At 38.3% G+C, this 20,320-nt stretch overlaps 1 protein-coding gene across 1 annotated transcript in view; it reads right to left on the reverse strand.

The window, feature by feature from the left end:
• The window catches only part of LOC123528909 (uncharacterized), a 213,751-nt gene that overhangs the window by 34,973 nt on the left and 158,458 nt on the right, over positions 1-20,320 (reverse strand). Inside the window, exons 52-53 of the mRNA XM_053521503.1 lie at positions 11,270-18,970; positions 1,277-1,726 (exon numbers count right to left, since the gene is read on the reverse strand). Of these exons, the coding sequence (XP_053377478.1) occupies positions 1,277-1,726; positions 11,270-18,970 (8,151 nt within the window). The remainder of the gene's footprint in view (positions 1-1,276; positions 1,727-11,269; positions 18,971-20,320) is intronic.

The following is a 20,320-nucleotide window of genomic DNA, read 5'->3' on the forward strand; positions in this document are numbered from 1 at the left end:
TGGACACAAAATGGCAGGCTCAAACCTTTGACTTTGAGTTGTGACCTTGACCTTGAACCAACAAGGCTGACTCATGGGTTCTGCACATCGTCTTGATGAGGTGATCATTTGACCCAAGTTTCATGAAAATCCTTCAAGGGGTTTAGGAGATATGGACCGGACACGATTTTGTTACGGACGGAAGGACGGACGGATGGACGCAGACCATTCCTATAATCCCTCCGCCACGGCAGGGGATTAATAAAACACAACTTTTGAGATCATCTCGAAATGCGGAAGACCTGTGATGAGTTTTAAATCCTTCAGTTAAGTAATTCTTCAGAAATCTCCTGCTAATATGCCACATTTTCGCAGAATTTCTGTTAAAAATGGGCAAAATTTTGACAAAATGATACCTAGAGCTATGTTACTCATCCAGTTTAGACAACTTGTGTTGCCAAATTTGGATGGTCTGTAAGCATTTCCCTATACTGTCTTTGTGAAAAATGCCAAACCAAATTTTGTTAACATGGTGCATAATTTTGACAAAATTAAAGTTAGAATTATGTAACCTGTCCTATGAGGTCATTATGTGATGCTATATTTGGCAAAGAAGTTTCTGAGAAGCTGCTTTATATCAAAAACTATCCAAAGCTTCTAACTTGAAAAGAGGTGTTATTGTCACAAAATAAAAGCTACAATTATGTAACTCTGTGAGGTCCAACGAGAACCAGTGTTTTCAACATGATATGGCCATAGTATCTCATGATACTAGAGATATGCATGAAGTTTTAAAGCATATGGCTAAGAAGTTTCTGATAATATACAGACCAGTAAATCTTTCCTTATTCAACCAATCTAAATTACAGGACCAAATTTTCCTGTAGCAGTCAATATTTCTGCTATTACCTCCAGTGAAAATTTAAAATACTCAGTGGACATAAAAAGAAACTATAGCCTGTCATTAAAGTTTTGAACATATCGATTACATACCCAAAATCAGATTGACTAACTTAAATGTACCAAATTGTCATTTTTATTTTTACACATTACCACAGAAGGCAGAGGAATTCTGTTTTGTCTTTGCCAACTTTTCTGTCTGTTGTTGGAGCCATATCAAAGACATTGTTTGAATTATCTAAATAAATTATGTTCAAAATGTTAACTGCTATAGGAAAATGCCGTCCTGCAAGTTTCATTTAGACTGCCACAAGTAAACAGGATTTATGGCCCTTGTGCTCATCTTTTTTTAATCTAAATTTAAAACTGCAGTACTACTTTAAAAATTATTACTTACATAAGTTCCAGCCTGGCCATCAACTTGTTTAGTCTCAGTGTACACGTTGTATTCATCTGTGATTAAGTTGCTAATTGAGTCCGGGACATAGTTACAAAGACCTCTATTCTCCCATAAGCTTGATAACAATCTGATATTAAGTCTGAAGAAAATATTTCCTCTTATAACAGCCATTCTAAAGCCGATCTCCCTGATCGTTATAATCACTTTTTTTGCATTCTTTTTCCTTATCCGCATTTCTCCAATTCTGTAGCTCTCAGCCGCATTGTTGTTGTTCCATTTTACTCCATCAATATAAGCTTTGTATTTGCGATTTCCATGCTTTGTTTTACTGTTTCGAACTATTTCAAAATTGATGTAATTACTTTTGTGAGTTATAAAAACTCTGTCAATAGCAAACCGCTTTTTCTTCTTACCATTTTTCTTGAATCTGATCCTATTTTGTCGAACCTGAAAGTTATCCACACAAAGTAAATATCAAAACTTTGACAACAGGAACCCCCGTCATATACTGGATATAAGAAATGTAGCCTTAATTTCTAAGTAATAATTTGTATGGACTAAAATCGACTCAAAAAGTGCTATGGTTGCTGTACTTTCTACTTACTAAGAATACAGCCCCATGAATCTGAACAGTCTATAATTTTTGAATGACTGATGAATTGATGGACTGATTCTACATAACACAATACAAATAAAACTAGAAAATGCTTTTGTAAAAAAGCGCATGTCTCCCCCAATGCAAAGTCCTATAGGCAAGAAGTCAATAGGGTTCAGGAGCGAAAGTCAAAGAGACACTGATGGTTAGCTGCAATAGGGATCATCTACTTGGCATGTCCAGTCATCCCGCTAAATTTCAACACTCTTGGCCTAGTGGTTCTCAAGTCACTGTTCAGGCTCCTGTGACCTTGACCTTTGATCAAGTGACCTCAAAATACATAGGGGTCATCTACTCTGCATGTCCAATCATCCTATTAAGTTTCAACATTGTAGGTCAAGTGGTTCTCAAGTTATTTCCAAAAAATGATTTTACATGAACAGGCCACTGTGACCTTGACCTTTAATAGACTGACCCCAAAATGTATACGGGTCATCTACTCTGCATGTTCAATCATCCTATGAAGTTTCAACATTCTGGGTCAAGTGGTTCTCAAGTTATTGATCGGAACTGGTTATCAATGTTCAGGCCCCTGTGACCTTGACCTTTAACAGAGTGATCCCAAAAACAATAGGGGTCATTTACTCTACATGAACAATCATCCTATGAAGTTTCAGCATTCTGGGTCGAGAGGTTCTCAATTTATTGATTGGAAATGGTTTTCCATGTTCAGGCCCCTGTGGCCTTGACCTTTAACAGAGTGACCCTAAAATTGTTAGGGGTCATCTACTCTGCATGACCAATCATCCTATGAAGTTTCAACATTCTGGGTCGAGAGGTTCTCAATTTATTGATTGGAAATGGTTTTCAATGTTCAGGCCCCTGTGACCTTCACCTTTCACAGAGTGACCCCAAAATCGTTAGGTGTCATGTACTCTGCATGTCCAATCATCCTATTAAGTTTCAACATTCTGGGTCAAGTGGTTCTTAAGTTACTGACCGGAAATGGTTTTCAATGTTCAGGCCCCTGTGACCTTGACCTTTAATGGAGTGACCCCAAAATCAATAAGGGTCATCTACTTTGCATGTACAATCATCCTATGAAGTTTCAACATTCTGGGTCAAGTGGTTCTCTAGTTATTGATCGGAAATGGTTTTCCATGTTCAGGCCCCTGTGACCTTGACCTTTGATGGAGTGACCCCAAAATCGATAGGGGTCATCTACTCTTTATGACCAATCATCCTATGAAGTTTCAACATTCTGGGTCAAGTGGTTCTCAAGTTACTGACCGGAAATGGTTTTCAATGTTCAGGCCCCTGTGACCTTGACCCTTAATGGAGTGACCCCAAAATCAATAGGGGTCATCTACTTTGCATGTACAATCATCCTATGAAGTTTCAACATTCTGGGTCAAGTGGTTCTCTAGTTATTGATCGGAAATGGTTTTCAATGTTCAGGCCCCTGTGACCTTGACCTTGGACAGAGTGACCCGAAAATCAATAGGGGTCATCTACTCTTCATGACCAATCATCCTATGAAGTTTCAACATTCTGGGTCAAGTGGTTCTCAAGTTACTGACCGGAAATGGTTTTCAATGTTCGGGCCCCTGTGACCTTGACCTTTAATAAAGTGACCCCAAAATCGATAGGGGTCATCTACTTTGCATGTACAATCATCCTATGAAGTTTCAACATTCTGGGTCAAGTGGTTCTCTAGTTATTGATCGGAAATGGTTTTCCGTGTTCAGGCCCCTGTGACCTTGACCTTTGATGAAGTGACCCCAAAATCGATAGGGGTCATCTACTCTTTATGACCAATCATCCTATGAAGTTTCAATATTCTGGGTCAAGTGGTTCTCTAGTTATTGATCGGAAATGGTTTCCAATGTTCGGGCCCCTGTGACCTTAACCTTTGATGGAGTGACCCCAAAAACAATAGGGGTCGTCTACTCCAGCAGCCCTACAACCCTATGAAGTTTGAAGGTTCTAGGTCAAATGGTTCTCCAGTTATTGCTCGGAAATGAAGTGTGACGTACGGACGGACGGATGGACGGACAGGGCAAAAACAATATGTCTCCTGGGGGAGACATAATGATTTATCACCCCTTTTGTAATTACAATGTATTTGATATATGAGCCGCACCATGAGAAAACCAACATAGTGGCTTTGCGACCAGCATGGATCCAGACCAGCCTGCGCATCTGCGCAGTCTGGTCAGGATCCATGCTGTTCGCTAACTGTTTCTCTTACTGTAATAGGCTTTGAAAGCAAACAGCATGGATCCTGACCAGACTGCGTGGATACGCAGGCTGGTCTGGATCCATGCTGACCGCAAAGCCACTATGTTGGTTTTCTCATGGCGCGGCTCATTTCATGATATGACTACTAAGACCTACAAAAATATCATAATGTTGCCTGAAGGTAACAAAACAATCAACATCTTTACCAACAATGTACCTGTCCATTATATGTTCTGCTGTACTGTAGGTACAGCTGGATACTTAAAATATTCTGCAAAAGTTGTCTTTCTTCGAAAATGAAAACCATTTGAAATGAAGTAAAGATAAACAATCGCTGAAAACTTATGTTCAACCAAGTTTTGTTGAATTTCAGCACTAGGACAATATTAAACGAAGACATCTAACATTTCTTGGCAAGTTTTTAAAGGTGTTGGACAGCCTAAAAGTGTGGCCCCTTTATGCAGTCCTTTTCCGGCATTTGCTGTATATATCAGTAAATTAACAAATGTTTTGAAGAGTAATATGTTTTTATTCTGTTCAATCCGTTTCTTTCCATAATTTGGTGTTTTTTTAAAAAATGTTTCTAAAAATGTGGGGCTAACCATTAATTCAATAAAATTTGTGTGAAATTATTTTAAAAGGCAAGCAGTTTCTGACAAAACAAGAGAACTTCAAAAACATGAAACAAGAAACACTTTTTTGGTGGGTTGGTGGGGGATTAATAAGGGTCATCTTCAATTTAAGCCCAGTCATCCTTCAAGTTTGAAGTGAAAGGGTGGGTTATATACTTCTTAAGTTATCATCCAGAAATAGTTATCAATGTTCAGGTCCCTGTGACCTTTGACCTATTGACTTGAAAACAGGGGCTATCTACTTAATAAGACCAATTATGGTATGATGTATAGGGTCAAATGGTTTTCAAGCTACTGAGTGGTATGTTCAAGGTTCAGGCACCCTGTGACCTTCAGCTTTGACATTCTGACCCTCAAAAAACATTTGGGATCATCTACTTCATAAGCCTAATCATTCTGTCATGTTTGAAGGTTCTGCATCAAGTGCTTCTCAGTTATCATGCAGAAATAGTTTTCAAATTTCAGGTCCCTGTGTTCTTGACATTTGACAGTTCTGGTGGCCATTTTTTGCAGTGAAACTGAAGGCCTGGTACTGATCACTCCTGTGAAGTTTCATTGAAATCCAGCCAACAGTTTTACCTGTGAAAGCCAGACAAGAATTTTACTTTAGCTCTGGCAGCCATTTTGTGAAGCGAAGTGGAACATGTCTGCGATATGCACAACTGGGCTTGGTATTGATCACTCCTGTGACGTTTCGTCGAAATCTGGCCAGCAATTTGACCTGTGAAAGCTGGGCAAGATTTTTCTGTTAGGCTGTGAAGGCCATTTTGTGCAGTGAATCAGAACATGCTGGCAATATGCACAACTAGGCTTGTTACTGATCATTCCGGCCAGCAGTTTGACCTGTAAAACCAGACAAGCTTAATGCAGATGGACGGACAGACAGATAGCAAAGGCAAAAAAACAATATGTCTCTGGAAATATAATAATCTACTTTATAATCTCAACAGAGCTATCAACTTTTAAGCTTCAAGGTCAAGTTATTGAGCAGAAACCATTTTCAATGTTTAGGCCCCTGTGACCTTGAACTTTGATTAAATGACCCCCAAAACAACAAGGGTCATTTACTTCATAACCCAAATCATACTTCAAAGTTTGTTTGTTTGGTCAAGTGGTTCTAAAGACACCATGCAGAAAAATAGTTTTCAATGTTTAGGTCCTACTTACCTTCACCTTTGACTTACTAATGGATTAACTACTTCATTAGCCCAATCACACTATCAACTTTAAATGTTCTGGGTCAAGTGGTTCTCAAGCTATCTTGAAGGAATAGTTTTTAATGTTCAGGTCTCTGTGACCTTTACCTATTGACCACAAAAGCAATGGGCATCATTAACTTTATAAGCCCAATCATGCTATCAAGTTTGAATATACAGGGTCAAGTTGTTCTGAAGTTATTGGGAGGAAACCCTTCATCTTTCAAACAGTCGGACCGACATAACCTACATGTGCAAAGCTACATGCGCCAACTTCTCCAATGGGGGCATTACAATTGAAATTTCCACTGCAATTAAAAATAACCTCTGAGGTTGGTTTTAATAAAATATAATTAATGTTAACATTGTTGAAAGCAATCAAATTAACACTATGAAATTACTTTATATTTAAACAAACCATTTCAAAAAAGAATAATTTTTGAAGTTCTCACTTTGTATGAGGGTGACTCAATTAATTCTGTCATTAACAGTCTTCAATAAAATACTTTATACATTAAAGCACAGGGCTGGTGTTTCATGTACTTGATAATGGATATTTAATCAGCATACCTGTGAAATATCAACTTAATTTTCTTTAAGCATTTTCCTGGCACTAATGAATATTTCATAAGTTTCCATTTAATTTTCTGTGATCTCATCTCAACAGCAATACAACTATTGTACAAGGCTACCATGATGGCCCAAAGATTGCTCACCTGCTCTACACTGCTTACTTGAACAGTTTTGGTAGATGGTTATGCATGGAAAATGTCTGTGAAATTATTTTGAAATAGTGTTTTCTGACAGGAATATTTTAAAAGTTTCTACTAAATAGATATGAGCGGGTGATGTTAGCTCAACATCCGGAAATGGTTTAACTGTTCCGGTGTAACGGTCAGCTTTTTCCCCAGTCAGTTTTTTCCCCGGGGAAAAAACTGACTAGTTAGTTTCTTCCCCGGGGGAAAGAATTGACTAGTCAGTTTTTTCCCCGGGGAAGAAACTGACTGGTCAGTTCTTTCCCCCCTTAGTCAATTTCCCCCCCCCCAATCGCAACTGGTTACTCTTGATCATTCTTATGGGGGGAAAAAACTAACTAGTCAATTCTTTCCCCCCTCATCAATTTTCCTGGCTAGTCAATTATTTCCCGTGTTAGTGAATTGGAACTGGTTATTCTTGGTTATTCTTAACCAGCCTGTTTTTTATTTCCGATAGTCGGTTTTCATTTAAATTTCATATAAAATAAGAAATATGTTTCATATTTTGTGTAAATTAAAGAAATGTTTTTAAATAAACTTATTTTAATTTCTGTTGTATTTTTTTATTTGCCTTTTAAAATCCTCTTTTCAATTTCTTCCAAGGTAAGGAAATTACTGCTGGTCAGTTCTTTTCCCACGTAGCCAGTACTTGACCAGTAAGGTGGGGGAAGGAAATTGACCAGTCAGTTCTTTTCCACCTAGCCTGTACTTGCTCTGTTAGGTGGGGGAAGAAATTGACGGGTCAGTTCTTTCCCCCCAGCAAGTACTTGACCTGTTAGGGGGGGAAGAAATTGACTGGTCAGTTCTTTCCCCCCTATCTAGTACCTGACCTATGGTGTGGGGAGAAGAAATTGACCAGTCAGTTCTTTCCCCCCTAGCATATATTTGACCTGTCGGGTGGTCAGTTCTTTTCCCACATAGCCAGTACTTGACCAGTAAGGTGGGGGAAGTAAATTGACCAGTCAGTTCTTTTCCACCTAGCCTGTACTTGCTCTGTTAGGTGGGGGAAGAAATTGACGGGTCAGTTCTTTCCCCCCTAGCCAGTACTTGACCTGTCGGGTGGGGAAATGAATCTGACCAGTCAGTTCTTTCCCCCCTAGCCAATACTTGACCTATCAGGAGGGAGAAAAAAATGACAAGTTAGTTATTTACCCCGCTAGCATATACTTGACCTGTCAGGTGGGGGAAGAAATTGACCAGTCAGTTCTTTCCCCACTAGCCAGTACTTGCTTTGTCAGGTGGGGGAAGAAATTGACCGGTCAGTTCTTTCCCCCCTAGCCAGTTCTTGACCTGTCAGATGGGGGAAGAAATTGACTAGTCAGTTCTTTCCCCCCCTAGCTAGTACCTTACCTGTGGTGTGGGGAGAAGAAATTGACCAGTCAGTTCTTTCCCCCCTAGCATATATTTGACCTGTCGGGTGGGGAGAAGAAATTGACCGGTCAGTTCTTTCCCCCCCCCCCCCATCATAAACTTGACCTGTCAGGTGGGGGAAGAAATTGACCAGTCATTCATTTCCCCCCCTAAGCCAGTACTTGCTCTGTTAGGTTGGGGAAAGAACTGACCGGTCAATTTCTTCCCCGACCTAACAGAGCAAGTAATGGCTAGGGGGGAAAGATTACTGACTAGTCAATTTCTTCCCCCACCTGACAGGTCAAGTATATGCTAGGGGGGGAAAGAACTGACCGGTCAATTTTTTTCCCCACCTGATAGGTCAAGTATAATTATGCTAGGGGGGAAAGAACTGACTAGTCAATTTCTTCTCCCCATCCGACAGGTCAAGTACTGGCTGGGGGGAAAGAACTGACCGGCCAATTTCTTCCCTTACCTGACAGGTCAAGTACTGGCTTGGGGGGAAAGAACTGACTAGTCAGTTTCTTCCCCCACCTATATGCTAGGGGGGAAAGAACTGACTAGTCAATTTCTTCCCCCACCTGATAGGTCAAGTTGATGCAAGGGGGGAAAGAACTGACCGGTCAATTTCTTCCCCCACCTGATAGGTCAAATATATGCTAGGGGGGAAAGAACTGACTGGTCAATTTCTTCTCCCCATCCGACAGGTCAAGTACTGGCTGGGGAGAAAGAACTGACCAGCCAATTTCTTCCCCCACCTGATAGTTCAAGTATAATGCTAGGGGAGAAAGAACTGACTGGTCAATTTTTTCCCCCACCTGATAGGTCAAGTATATGCTGGGGGGGAAAGAACTGACTAGTCAATTTCTTCCCTCACCTGATAGGTCAAGGCTATGCAAGGGGGGAAAGAACTGACCGGTCAATTTCTTCTCCCCACCCAACAGGTCAAGTACTGGCTAGTGGAGAAAGAACTGACTGGTCAATTTCTTCCCCCACCTGATAGGTCAAGTATATGCTAGGGGGGAAAGAACTGACTAGTCAATTTCTTCCCCCACCTGATAGGTCAAGTATATGCTAGGGGGGAAAGAACTGACTGGTCAATTTCTTCTCCCCACCTGACAGGTCAAGTGCTGGCTAGGGGGGAAAGAACCGACCAGCCAATTTCTTCCCCCACCTGATAGGTCAAGTACTGGCTTGGGGGAAAAGAACTGACTGGTTAATTTTTTCCCCCACCTGATAGGTCAAGTATATGCAAGGGGGAAAGTACTGACCAGTCAATTTCTTTCCCGCACCTGACAGATATTAAATAGTAATGGCAATCAAACAGAAGTTAAAAAATTTGATTTGACAAAAAAAAAAAACATTGTTTAAAGTTACAAAAAAAAAGAAACATTATAGGTTTATTCAAATGAAAAACAACACCTGTTTCATCTGAAATTTAAATGGAAAATGAATAGACACTTGTATCCCAAATAACAATACTGAAAGAATCCACTACTTGAAGGGAAAACTTGACTAGGGGGAAAGAACTGACTAGTCATTTTTTTCCCCAGTGAAAAATCTGACTAACTAGTCAGTTTCTTCCCCTATCAGAAAACTAATTCCAAGGGGGGAAAAAACTGACTAGGGGGGGAAGAAGCTGACTAGTCAGTTTTTTCCCCGGGGGAAAGAATTGACTAGTCAGTTTTTTCCCCGGGGAAAGAACTGACTGGGGGAAAAACTGGGCTGTTACACCGGGTCCTTGTGACCTTGATCTTTGACCTACTGACCTCAAAGATGATCTTTATTTGTAACTGATGATGTTACACCTGTGTACCAAAATTTATGATCCTAGGCCCATGCATTCTCAAGTTATTGTCTGGAAACCATTTAACTGTTCCGGGTCATTATGATCTTGACCTTAGATCTACAAATCTCAGTCAAAATTGACCTGTATTTTATTATGTTACACCTGTGTACCAAGATTTATGATCTTAGGCCCAAGCGTTCTCAAGTTATCATCTGGACACTGTTTAACTGTTCTGGGTCATTGAGACCTTGACCTTTGACCTACTGACCTCAAAGTCAAACTTTACCCGTATTTTATGATGTTACATATATGTACCAAAAATTATTTAAATCTGTCAAGACTTTCATGAGTTTATGTCCAGAAACCATGAAAACCAACGGACTGACAGACTAACTCCTACATACCCCCTCCCCAAACTTCGTTAGTGGCGTATAATGATAAATACTAACTGCGACAGACATTTTTTGACAAATTATAATAATCTGTAACAAGAGCTCTGCCAAGCGGGGCAATATACACCCGAAGGGTTACATCAGAGAATGGGAGCAAAATCTAAAGAACTTGACTGTTAAAGCCCTAAAGACAGGAACAACAATGGAAAGAAATTCCAAAATAATTTCTAAGTCCACGAAAAAACCCTTACCAGGTACAGGTATGTCAAAATACACCTAAAAATTGGAGGTACCATCCATGTTGTACCACAGGAAAGTGGTCTCGGTTTTTCCCTACAGCCAATAATAAAACTGTTTCAAAATAAGCTACTTATAGTAAAATAAAAGGGAAGTAATTCAAAATTATTTATTTTAAGTGAACAAAAAAGGGATCTGCCAAATAAAAACAAGAGCACTGCAATGCAGAGCAATATACACAAAGCAAAGCCATATATGACCTTTGACCCCCAAATGTGTCACACTTGACCTTTAAGTGAGTCATCCGAAACATGCGCTCTGCACATTGTCTCGGTGTGGTGAACATTTGTGCAAAGTTTCTTTGAAATCTTTCAAGCAGTTCAAGAGTTACAGAGTGGACACGAAATAAACTGATATGACCTTTGACCCCCAAGTGTGACCTTGATGCGAGAAATCCAAAATATGTGCTCTGCATGTCGTCTCAGTGTGGTGAACATTTGTGTCAAGTTGCAACATAACATGCTTTCTGGTGGTCATGTTTAATAAAAAATAAAATTAAGCTGAACATTCTTGACCTAAGTTTTTCTATTCCACTGTCATGGCAACATCAGTTCTGCATGAAACCAAATTTTGGAAGAGAACCATTCAAGCAACATACCTGCTAAGTTTCATTAACTTCCTCTGAATCGTGTCAGAGATTTCCAGGACTGTGTGCACAGACTTAGAATGGAAGGACGGTGAGTAGTCACAATAATCATCTAGAGCACTTTGTGCACAGGTGAGCTAATGAGCTAAAAGCTTACCAATATGCGAAGATTTTCTATTTCCAGTAGAACAGCTTTATCAAAGGTATTTTTAAGTTTCTTTGAAGCTTTCCTAAACATTCTTATCTTCCCATTTTTCCCCTTCACTCTGCATCTCATTCCTTTATTGTCATCTATTACTGTAGGGGTTGTTCCATTAAACGATTCAGATCCATCAATGTAATCAACATCCTCACCAATGTCATCTATGTCTGCTGTAGGGTCTGTTTTCTGAATGTTGCAAGTATCACCCGACCAGTCTTCCTGGCAAATACTACAAATTGCATTACCACTCCATGCAAAATGGCATGTACATGTACCAGTGGTAGCATCACATTCACCATGATTGCTACAAGGTGTCAAATGACCACCAGGACACTCAAACTGACATTCTGAGCCATAGTAGCCATAAGCACATTTACAGACACCATTTTCAAACTCCCCGAATGTACACTTTTCTGAGCAATCTTCACCACCGTATTTTGAATATTTTCTATTACCAAATTCATTGCATAAAATATTTATGGGGCTTTCAGGTAAGCCTGCAATCCTCATGCATTCATCTGCAGCAACCTTTGCTATATCAATTGTATTATCTGGGGTACCTGACTGAAGACCATCATTCAAACATGCTGTGTACAAAAATTCTAAAAGATCAACCAGATGAGAGCATTGAGATCTTAAAGTCTCTATTATCCTATCACACATAATTTTAGAGTCAACATCATTTGGAATCAATGAATAGCTACTTTGATCAGCTATGCTCAAATCTGTTATTGGGGGGTCACTTTCTTTCCATTCATGATTGCCTTGGAAACTTATCATTCCTGCTTTGCCATTTACTGAATCAGCTACTTGGTTTCCACCACCTTCATCAAAATTCATACATAGAACAAGCAACTTTTCAGTTGAAGGGTCAGATGTTAAACCTCCATTCTCAAAAGAGTCTAGGGATAGTGAATCTATTGTTGATTCCAATTTTTCGTAATTTTGCCCAAAGTGATTTTCGAAGTCTGCAATTGTATTTACACCTTGATATACTATAGTCCTATCAACTGTGAAGTCTAGTGTTTCAGTTGCTGTACCAGGTCCAGACGTTTTTAACAAAGTTGTAACATTCTGCCATTTGCCTATAACTGCAGTGCTCCCTTCCACTATTGGAGAACCAAACTCTTCTATTTCTTTGGAAATGTTTATTAACTTGTACTGTCCGTAACTAGTTTCGTGTATCTCATGGAAAAGTATTTCTCCTGAAGTCTCATTAAAGGAAAAACCAAGATTAGTCCATTTTCCCTCTGTAACTGGAATAGAGGTAGGGTAAATTTCCTCTCCAAACTGTATTGAATACTTTTCATTTTTTACAACTATACCAATTGTTGTATTGGTGTTTGCAATACTAAGAATTGTCCCATCATTCTTATTGTCAAATTTCACTCTTAGCTCAACCGATATCTCTTTTGTATTTTCATTAATCACATCTTCATCTAATGTAGGGAGAGAAATATACCCTCCAGAGGACAATTGCACAGAAGTACCAGCAGTCATCTGTTTTTCTCCATCTACTGCAAAAGCACTGTCATCGTAAGTTTTGCTTATATCAGCAAAGTACTCATCTAATTCATTTTTGTTTATGTTGTGATTCTTGACAGCATCTACCACCCCTACGTTTGTTATTATGCATGTTTTATCTCCAGTATCACATTCATCTACATCACCAGCTGAACATTTTCCAAATATACCACTGGCTTGATTGCATCCTGCTTTATCAACTGACATATGAACATCAACACTATCTCCTGCAGAAACTGAACATTTCATCTGAAAGTTATCTGGGCCTGTAATGAGAATTTCTGTTAAACTCTGTTTCTCTATCTTGTAATCAGATGGAAGGTCTACTGAACCAAGAGATAATTCCACTCCATTCAGCTTTACTGTTCCATAGTCCAGTGGTGAAATTGTTACTGTTTCACCACCTACATCAACTGCAACAGCTTTAACTGCGCTTGAATACTTGTCAGATGGACCAAACTGAGCTTCTATTTGTACGGTACCATCAGAGTACAAATCACAGGGCTTATCTTTATTATTAAATTGTACATAAGCTCCATCCAATGTTTTCAAATGACTGTTACTTGCTATAAAAGCAGAATATGTCTTTGAACTAAATAAAGTATCTTGAACCTTTACATTACAATCAATGCCATACCATCCTGTGCCACACTCAGAACAATTATTCCCTTTGAAGTTTGAGCTGCATGTACATTCACCTGAGGTAGAATTACAGAACCCATGGCCAGAACAAATGTTTGCTTCTCCTCCAGGGCATTCATGCTCACATGCAGAACCCCAGTACCCTTTCTGACAGGTGCAGGTAAGGCCATCACCATCAGGGTCAGGATGCACACATCTTATCTCACAATTCACACCAACAAACCCCACACCAACAAAATCTTCATGACATAAGAACCGTATTGGGTCTTCTTGTATTTCTTCATCCTCTTCAATTTCAGTAAGTTGATAATAACAGAGAGATAAATAAGATTCAACTGAATCTTTTGCGACCAACAAATCATTTTCATTTCTTGCAATATCTTCAATGCAACTGGTTTCAAAAACTGTATCACTTGAACTGCCTAAATCGACACAAATTGATTTAATTTCACTATTGTTGAACATTTGCTTACATGTTTCAACTGCATTTGCATATGAGATTTCATCATTAAATCTAGCATTTATGTCTGTTTCAATTTCAGGGGCAGGTTTAGTTGATATTGAAAAACCTACAGTTCCTTCATCATAAGGGTCATAGATGTTTAGGTTATTCCCTCCAGGTGAGCTGTCAATTATGTTTGTTCCTTCACCTTCATCAAATGATAATTCAAATACAGGCTCTTCACTGTCACCAGAGTTAACCACAACATCATCCATTTCTCCTGAAAACGATCCATCAGTAGGTATCCCTAAGCTCGGTTGGAAGGATCCTTTGGGTTTACCTAAAACTATTTGCCCAGTATCTGTGAAACAATCCTTTGACACAGTAAATGTTTTTGTTTCCTTGGAAAGGGTCACATGTGGAATAACATCTAAAGTCACTGTTTCTCCTACATTTTCAAATGTCATTTCAATATCTGTCCATTCATTTGCAAGGACTACTATACCAGTATCAATTATTTTTGAATCTGCTTGAACCTTAATTGTGTTGTTATCAAGAAAAACCACAAATGTTGATTGTCCAACATATTGAAAAATTCCACCTGAACTATAATCATCTGGTTTTAAACTAAGCTTTATGGTATTTTGTTGGTCTGGCGAGAATACATTTTTCAATATTCCTGTTGATATAGAAGTAAACTTATCCCCACTTGCTGGCACAATAATGCTGCTACCATTTGAAGTGGAATCCCCATCTGGTTTCGAAATACTGCTATCAGAGCCAGATTCAAATTTTAAGCTATACCCAGAGATAGTATTAGGCTCTATAACACCATCTTGAAGAGTCTTTTCGGATTCAGGAACTAGAATGTCAGCGAAGGTTGCTGTATCTGTGGGGTTATACAAGTCTAAATCTGATGAATTTTGGGAACAAACAGACTTGTCAGAGCAATCAGCACAGTCTGTTTTGATAAAAACTGCTAGGTAGCCCTTACTTTTGAACTTCAAACGCACATTGACAAAGTAATCCATTTTCGACTTTTTCCTTCTAAGAACCACAATACTATCTGATTTTTCAAGATATTTGAAATACTCTGATGAATAAGGATTATTATTTCCATTCACTTTTATTCTGTCTGACTTATTACCAGTGCCGTCAACAAGTATTGACTCTGATTCAAATGTTATTAGCAGGGATCTCACACAAATATTTTTTCCACACTGTACTGTTCGAAATTTCATTTCTGGAAAACTGGCATTGAGTGGCTTCAGCAGAAACCATTCATTAGAAGTTAAAATTCTGTAAGATTCTCCAGAGAACATTTTAACTTTTACAGAGCCAAATATCTGACATGTTGATTTAACAGGTTCAGAAGAGTCACCACTGCTGCCATCAGTACCGTTACTACCACTACCAGTATCTGTACCTGATCCACTGCCACTGTCTGTACTATTGTCACTGTTACCACCATTATCAGTATCATTGCTTCCACTTGGTGGATCTGGCAAGATAAGATCAAACTTATCACAGAGTTCTCCAGTAAATGGTGCAGTACAATTTCTGCAGTCTTGACTTGGATTAAAACCTGGGTAGCAAATACAAATACCACTTGTAACATCACATGAACCTTGAGCAAAGCATGGCTTGTTGCTCAGACCAACACGATTTGGACACTCTTTTGCACAGTTCCAGTCCCAGAACCCTTCATCACATTCACAACCTTTGTCTGTTGGCGTGCCTTGCATACAGAAATGTCCACAAAAACTGTCATAATGTTCAGCTTTGTGGTCAAGACAAAGATCATCAATCGGATTTGTTGCTGGCTCTACAATGGTTTCGCATATTTCGATGTATGCAACCAGAGCTGGCACATAGCTGTCGTCATTCTTACATGCACCTACATAGAATGTAGAAAAGTCAGTGCCTAGATCACTGCAGGCTGATAAAACTGAATTAGTTGAAAACATTTTTTCACATTCTGCAATTCTATCCTCATCAACAGTACTAGAACATTTGTCGCCACTGATAGTCCTGCCAGGTTTATCAGATACTATCCAAGCAACTTGGTTACCAACGTCTGACATTGTCATTCCAATGTTATGCTCAGAATCTTCAGTCACAAATCCATAGCCTTCAGTAAATTGGTAATCCAAGGCTAAGCCAACCACACCTTTAATGTCGGCATCATTTACCAGCTGGTATATTTTCTGACTATCTAGATATATGTTCCAAACCCTAAGTTGTCCTATAAGGCCATAGAAAGGATCAAATGTCATTGGAGGGTCTATTGTCCAGCCTCCTAGGAAGAAATTACCAGATGCTGGAAAGGTGAGCTGATCTACTGAAAACGTGTTTGAATATTGAAGTAATTTATCTGAGTATAAGAACAATGCTATCATTCTGTTTGAAACATCACATGTTACAATAACATGATACCATACATTCTTGGACAGAGCATAGTCTATAACATATGTTGTTCCATACAGGAATATCTCTAAGTTTGAAGATTTCAAATAGAGACTGAACTGGTTATCTGAATTTGCTTCGTAGTAACCCAAGATTAGACCTGTTCCTGAAAATAACTGCATCTTAACTTCCAGAGATACATTGAAACTTTGATCTTCATAAAAGGAATGTGTTGGTACTCTGCCTGACATTGCCCAGCTACCATTGAAGAATAGACTGTAACCTTGCATCATATTTTCTGGTTCTTCAATACTTAAATCAGGGTAACTGTAAATAAAATGATTTTCTCCCAAAGGATCATTAACAAAATTGGTAGAAAATTCTTCATCAATAATCTGATCACTTATTTCACTGTATGGAACAGCAATTCCCAAGCTGTTAAGAAAGTCGTCATTTACATCTTGGTTGCAGTTGCCAAGGAGGCCTGTCTGATCATTGGCTGAACATGTTGTCTTTACACTGACTGAAAGGTATGGAGAGCTAGCAATATAAGAAATATCAACTGTAACAGTGCCATGAACAAACTGCAGAGTAACTTTGTCCAGCCAGGTAATGGATGCATCTGAATTAATGTTGTAAGTTTCAAGACTAAGTATAGTGACACTGACACCACTGTGTTCTAAAATAATTGGATTGTCTTCTGTTAGTGGAACTTTAACTGTAAAGTCATCAGATTCCATATTAATCCAAACCTGCTGAATACAAACTTTACAATGTGCACAAGGCCTCATGCGAACATACACTGACAGTGATTCAGATAGTTTGTTGAACAGGAGATACTGTCCTGGAGTTTTTAATTTGTAGGCCTGGCCATCAAACATGTTGCAGCTACCTTGACCAAAGCACATGGCTATGTAAACAGACAAATAATTTGGTATTACTGCTGCTACAGATGAGCAATCCTCCCCAATCCATCCACTAGCACACGTCCGACATCCATTTGAAGGATCAAACTTCTCTGAAGAACATGTGCATGTACCAGTAAATGTATCACATGATCCTCCACCACAAGATTCTCCTCGGGCATAAGTGCACTGGTGTTCACAGCTGTTCCCGTAATAACCTTGTTTACAGTAACACTGATCATCTTGTGTGTTAAAGTCTCCAGCTCCAAAAACACAATATATATCACAATTTTTACCATACCAGTTAGACCCTTCATATGAATTGCATAGTTCTCTTGTAGGGTAATCTTCTGCAGTTCGATTTGGCTCTATAGTGTCACTAATTGGAGTCAGAATTTCATTTCTACTTTCTGCATCGCCAGTTATAGCCTTACTCATTAACCATTCTTCTAAGTACATATATTTTGATGATTCTGTTAGACTGTCAATACCAGGAATTGAGTTAATTAATGATTCATAGATTTCAACATCTTCAACTGGAGGGTCAGAAATGAGAATATCCCTAATATTTTCAGCAGAGGGATATGTCATTTTGTAAGCACAAACTGACCAATGGATATTTGCCCAGGCATCACTCTGCCAACTAAATGGTATATGTTGTTCAGATGAATCCTCTGAAGTATATCCATTTCCTTCATTAAATCTCCACAGATAGGCAATGTCAGCATTTGAAGAAAGAACAGTGTATTCAAAAGCTCGTGTGACAATTTCATTCAAAGAGAAGGAAGATTTCCAAACAGTAAAATCATCAATATATCCATCAAAGCTGTAACGGAAGTCGTAAGTGATACCTAGCCTGAATATTCCTCCAGGACTGAGGATATCTACCACAGAGCTAGCATATACAAAATCACTTATGACACCAAGTGTTTCATCTATTATGTAGAAAAAGAGTTTCTCATCTGATCTTGTCCAGACAACAGATAGCTTGTACCATTTGGCAAGATCTATTTCAATGTCAAAAGAATAGATGGTGTAACCTTGACTGGAGGTTGTATATGAAAGATACTTGTCACAAATCAGAGCTTCGAATATATCACCAGCTGGGTTTTTGTAGGACCAAAGAGTGGAACACTCCTTTGTTTCAAATTCTAAGTAAAATATTATATCCACTGTGAGTTCTGTCTTGGTAAAGTAGTTTACTTCCATACTTTCTAATGGACTAGATTGTATTCTTAAACATGTATCTCCAGATTCACCAGTGAAACCAGGAATGATATTAGAAAATACTTCATTTTCCATTTTCCATGACTGAGCAAACATGCCTGCAACATTTTCATTAGTTAAGGCATGTGTAGTGTCACCTTCAATAAGAACATTTCCATCTGACATTATAAAGTCATTTGTTATGTCTGTATCACATTGACCTAACAAACCAACTGCTGTTGTACAAATGGAATCCTTGGCTTTAACAAATGTATTAATATAGCCTTTTTCGATATCTATATTTACATAAAAGTCAGTTGATGACGTAAGTACATACTGGGTTGGGGATTTCTGCAACAATTTAACTTCTGAGGCAAGTTCAATTCCGCTGCCAACATGTACAGATTCATCGTTGTGCCAGACAAAACCACCTGATCCATCGTCACTGGCTTGGATAACAACTGTGCTGCCACCTATAGATATAGAGACTGCATTTGTAACAGCAACAGGGACCTCATTTGCACCACCAACCTGAAAGATAAATATATTTTTTTTTGATAGATCAATCATAAAATACCTGACACAGAATAATTCAAATAACATGTACAATAAAACCACTGAACACTAGACACTGTACAGACCAAGTCTAAAGTCAGGTTTTTCAGAGGATTCTGGTTGTCATATGGTTTTGCATAAAGTTTTCTGAGAGGGCTTAAAGATGTTTATTCTTATACACTTCATCTGATCATGATCAATGTCCTTAAAGTTTTTCTTTTTGAAATTTTCATTGTATATCTTTGTTATTTACCAAAATTGAATAATTTTTAAAGAGAAACATCAATAACATGTATCAAATATCAAACTGATGCTAAAATATCATTTCAATGAGATATATTTGTTTACATAAAATAAAGGGAGATAATTTGTCATAAATTCAGTCAAAAGTTATCTACCCTGATTGTCTGAGTCCATCTGATGGCACAAATGACATTTCAAATCAGTATCTTCATTTGGTTACTGAGATACACCCATTTCAATTTGAACAAAGGGAGATAATTTGATATAAACCAGTCCATAACTATCTACCCTGATTGCCTCAGTCCAACTGAAGACAATAATGAAATTTCAAATGAGTTCTATAAATTTTTACTGTGATCCACTTTTATTATAATCAGGGGAGGTAATCATGCATTGGTATATGCATGTACAATATACAAAGTACAAGCCTACACAACAAAATATTAGTAATTTATTCATATCAATAAATGTTCAAGAGTTATCTAATATGACTATTTCTTACCAGGGAAGACATAAATAACATTCCAAACCAATCTCATTAGAAGCTGCTAAGGTGTATTCAGTTAGATGAAAAATAAAGGGAGATAATTTGTCATAAAATCAGTCAATATATATCTTCACTGATTGTCCATCTGTTGACATAAGTGAAATTTCAGATCAGTATCCTCATTAGTTATGGAGATATACCCATTTTAATTTGAAATTAAGGGAGGTAATTTGACATAAAATCAGTCTAAAGTTATCTACCCTGATTGTCTCAGTCCAACTACCGTATTTTCCCGAATTAAGGCCCCCCCTCTAATTAAGGCCCCCCACCCATTTTGGAGGGGAAAAAAGTCAACAAGAACGGGAAAAATCACCTACCTTTATTTTTATAAGTCCATATAGATCTAATAAGTTATTTACAGTACTAAAGTCCAATGTATTAAAAATTAAACACACTTTTAAACAGTCCATGTGCTGTAAGTTCAAAACATTTGTACCAAGTACGGTACATATTAAACGGTAAAAACATTTTTGATTTGTCTTTACACCACTAGCGCACACGCTTCCTGCCGACTTTAAACAAACTTGCAGCAATGT

This window comes from Mercenaria mercenaria, chromosome 13, assembly GCF_021730395.1.
Source record: "Mercenaria mercenaria strain notata chromosome 13, MADL_Memer_1, whole genome shotgun sequence".
Classification (NCBI taxonomy): Eukaryota; Metazoa; Mollusca; class Bivalvia; order Venerida; family Veneridae; genus Mercenaria; species Mercenaria mercenaria.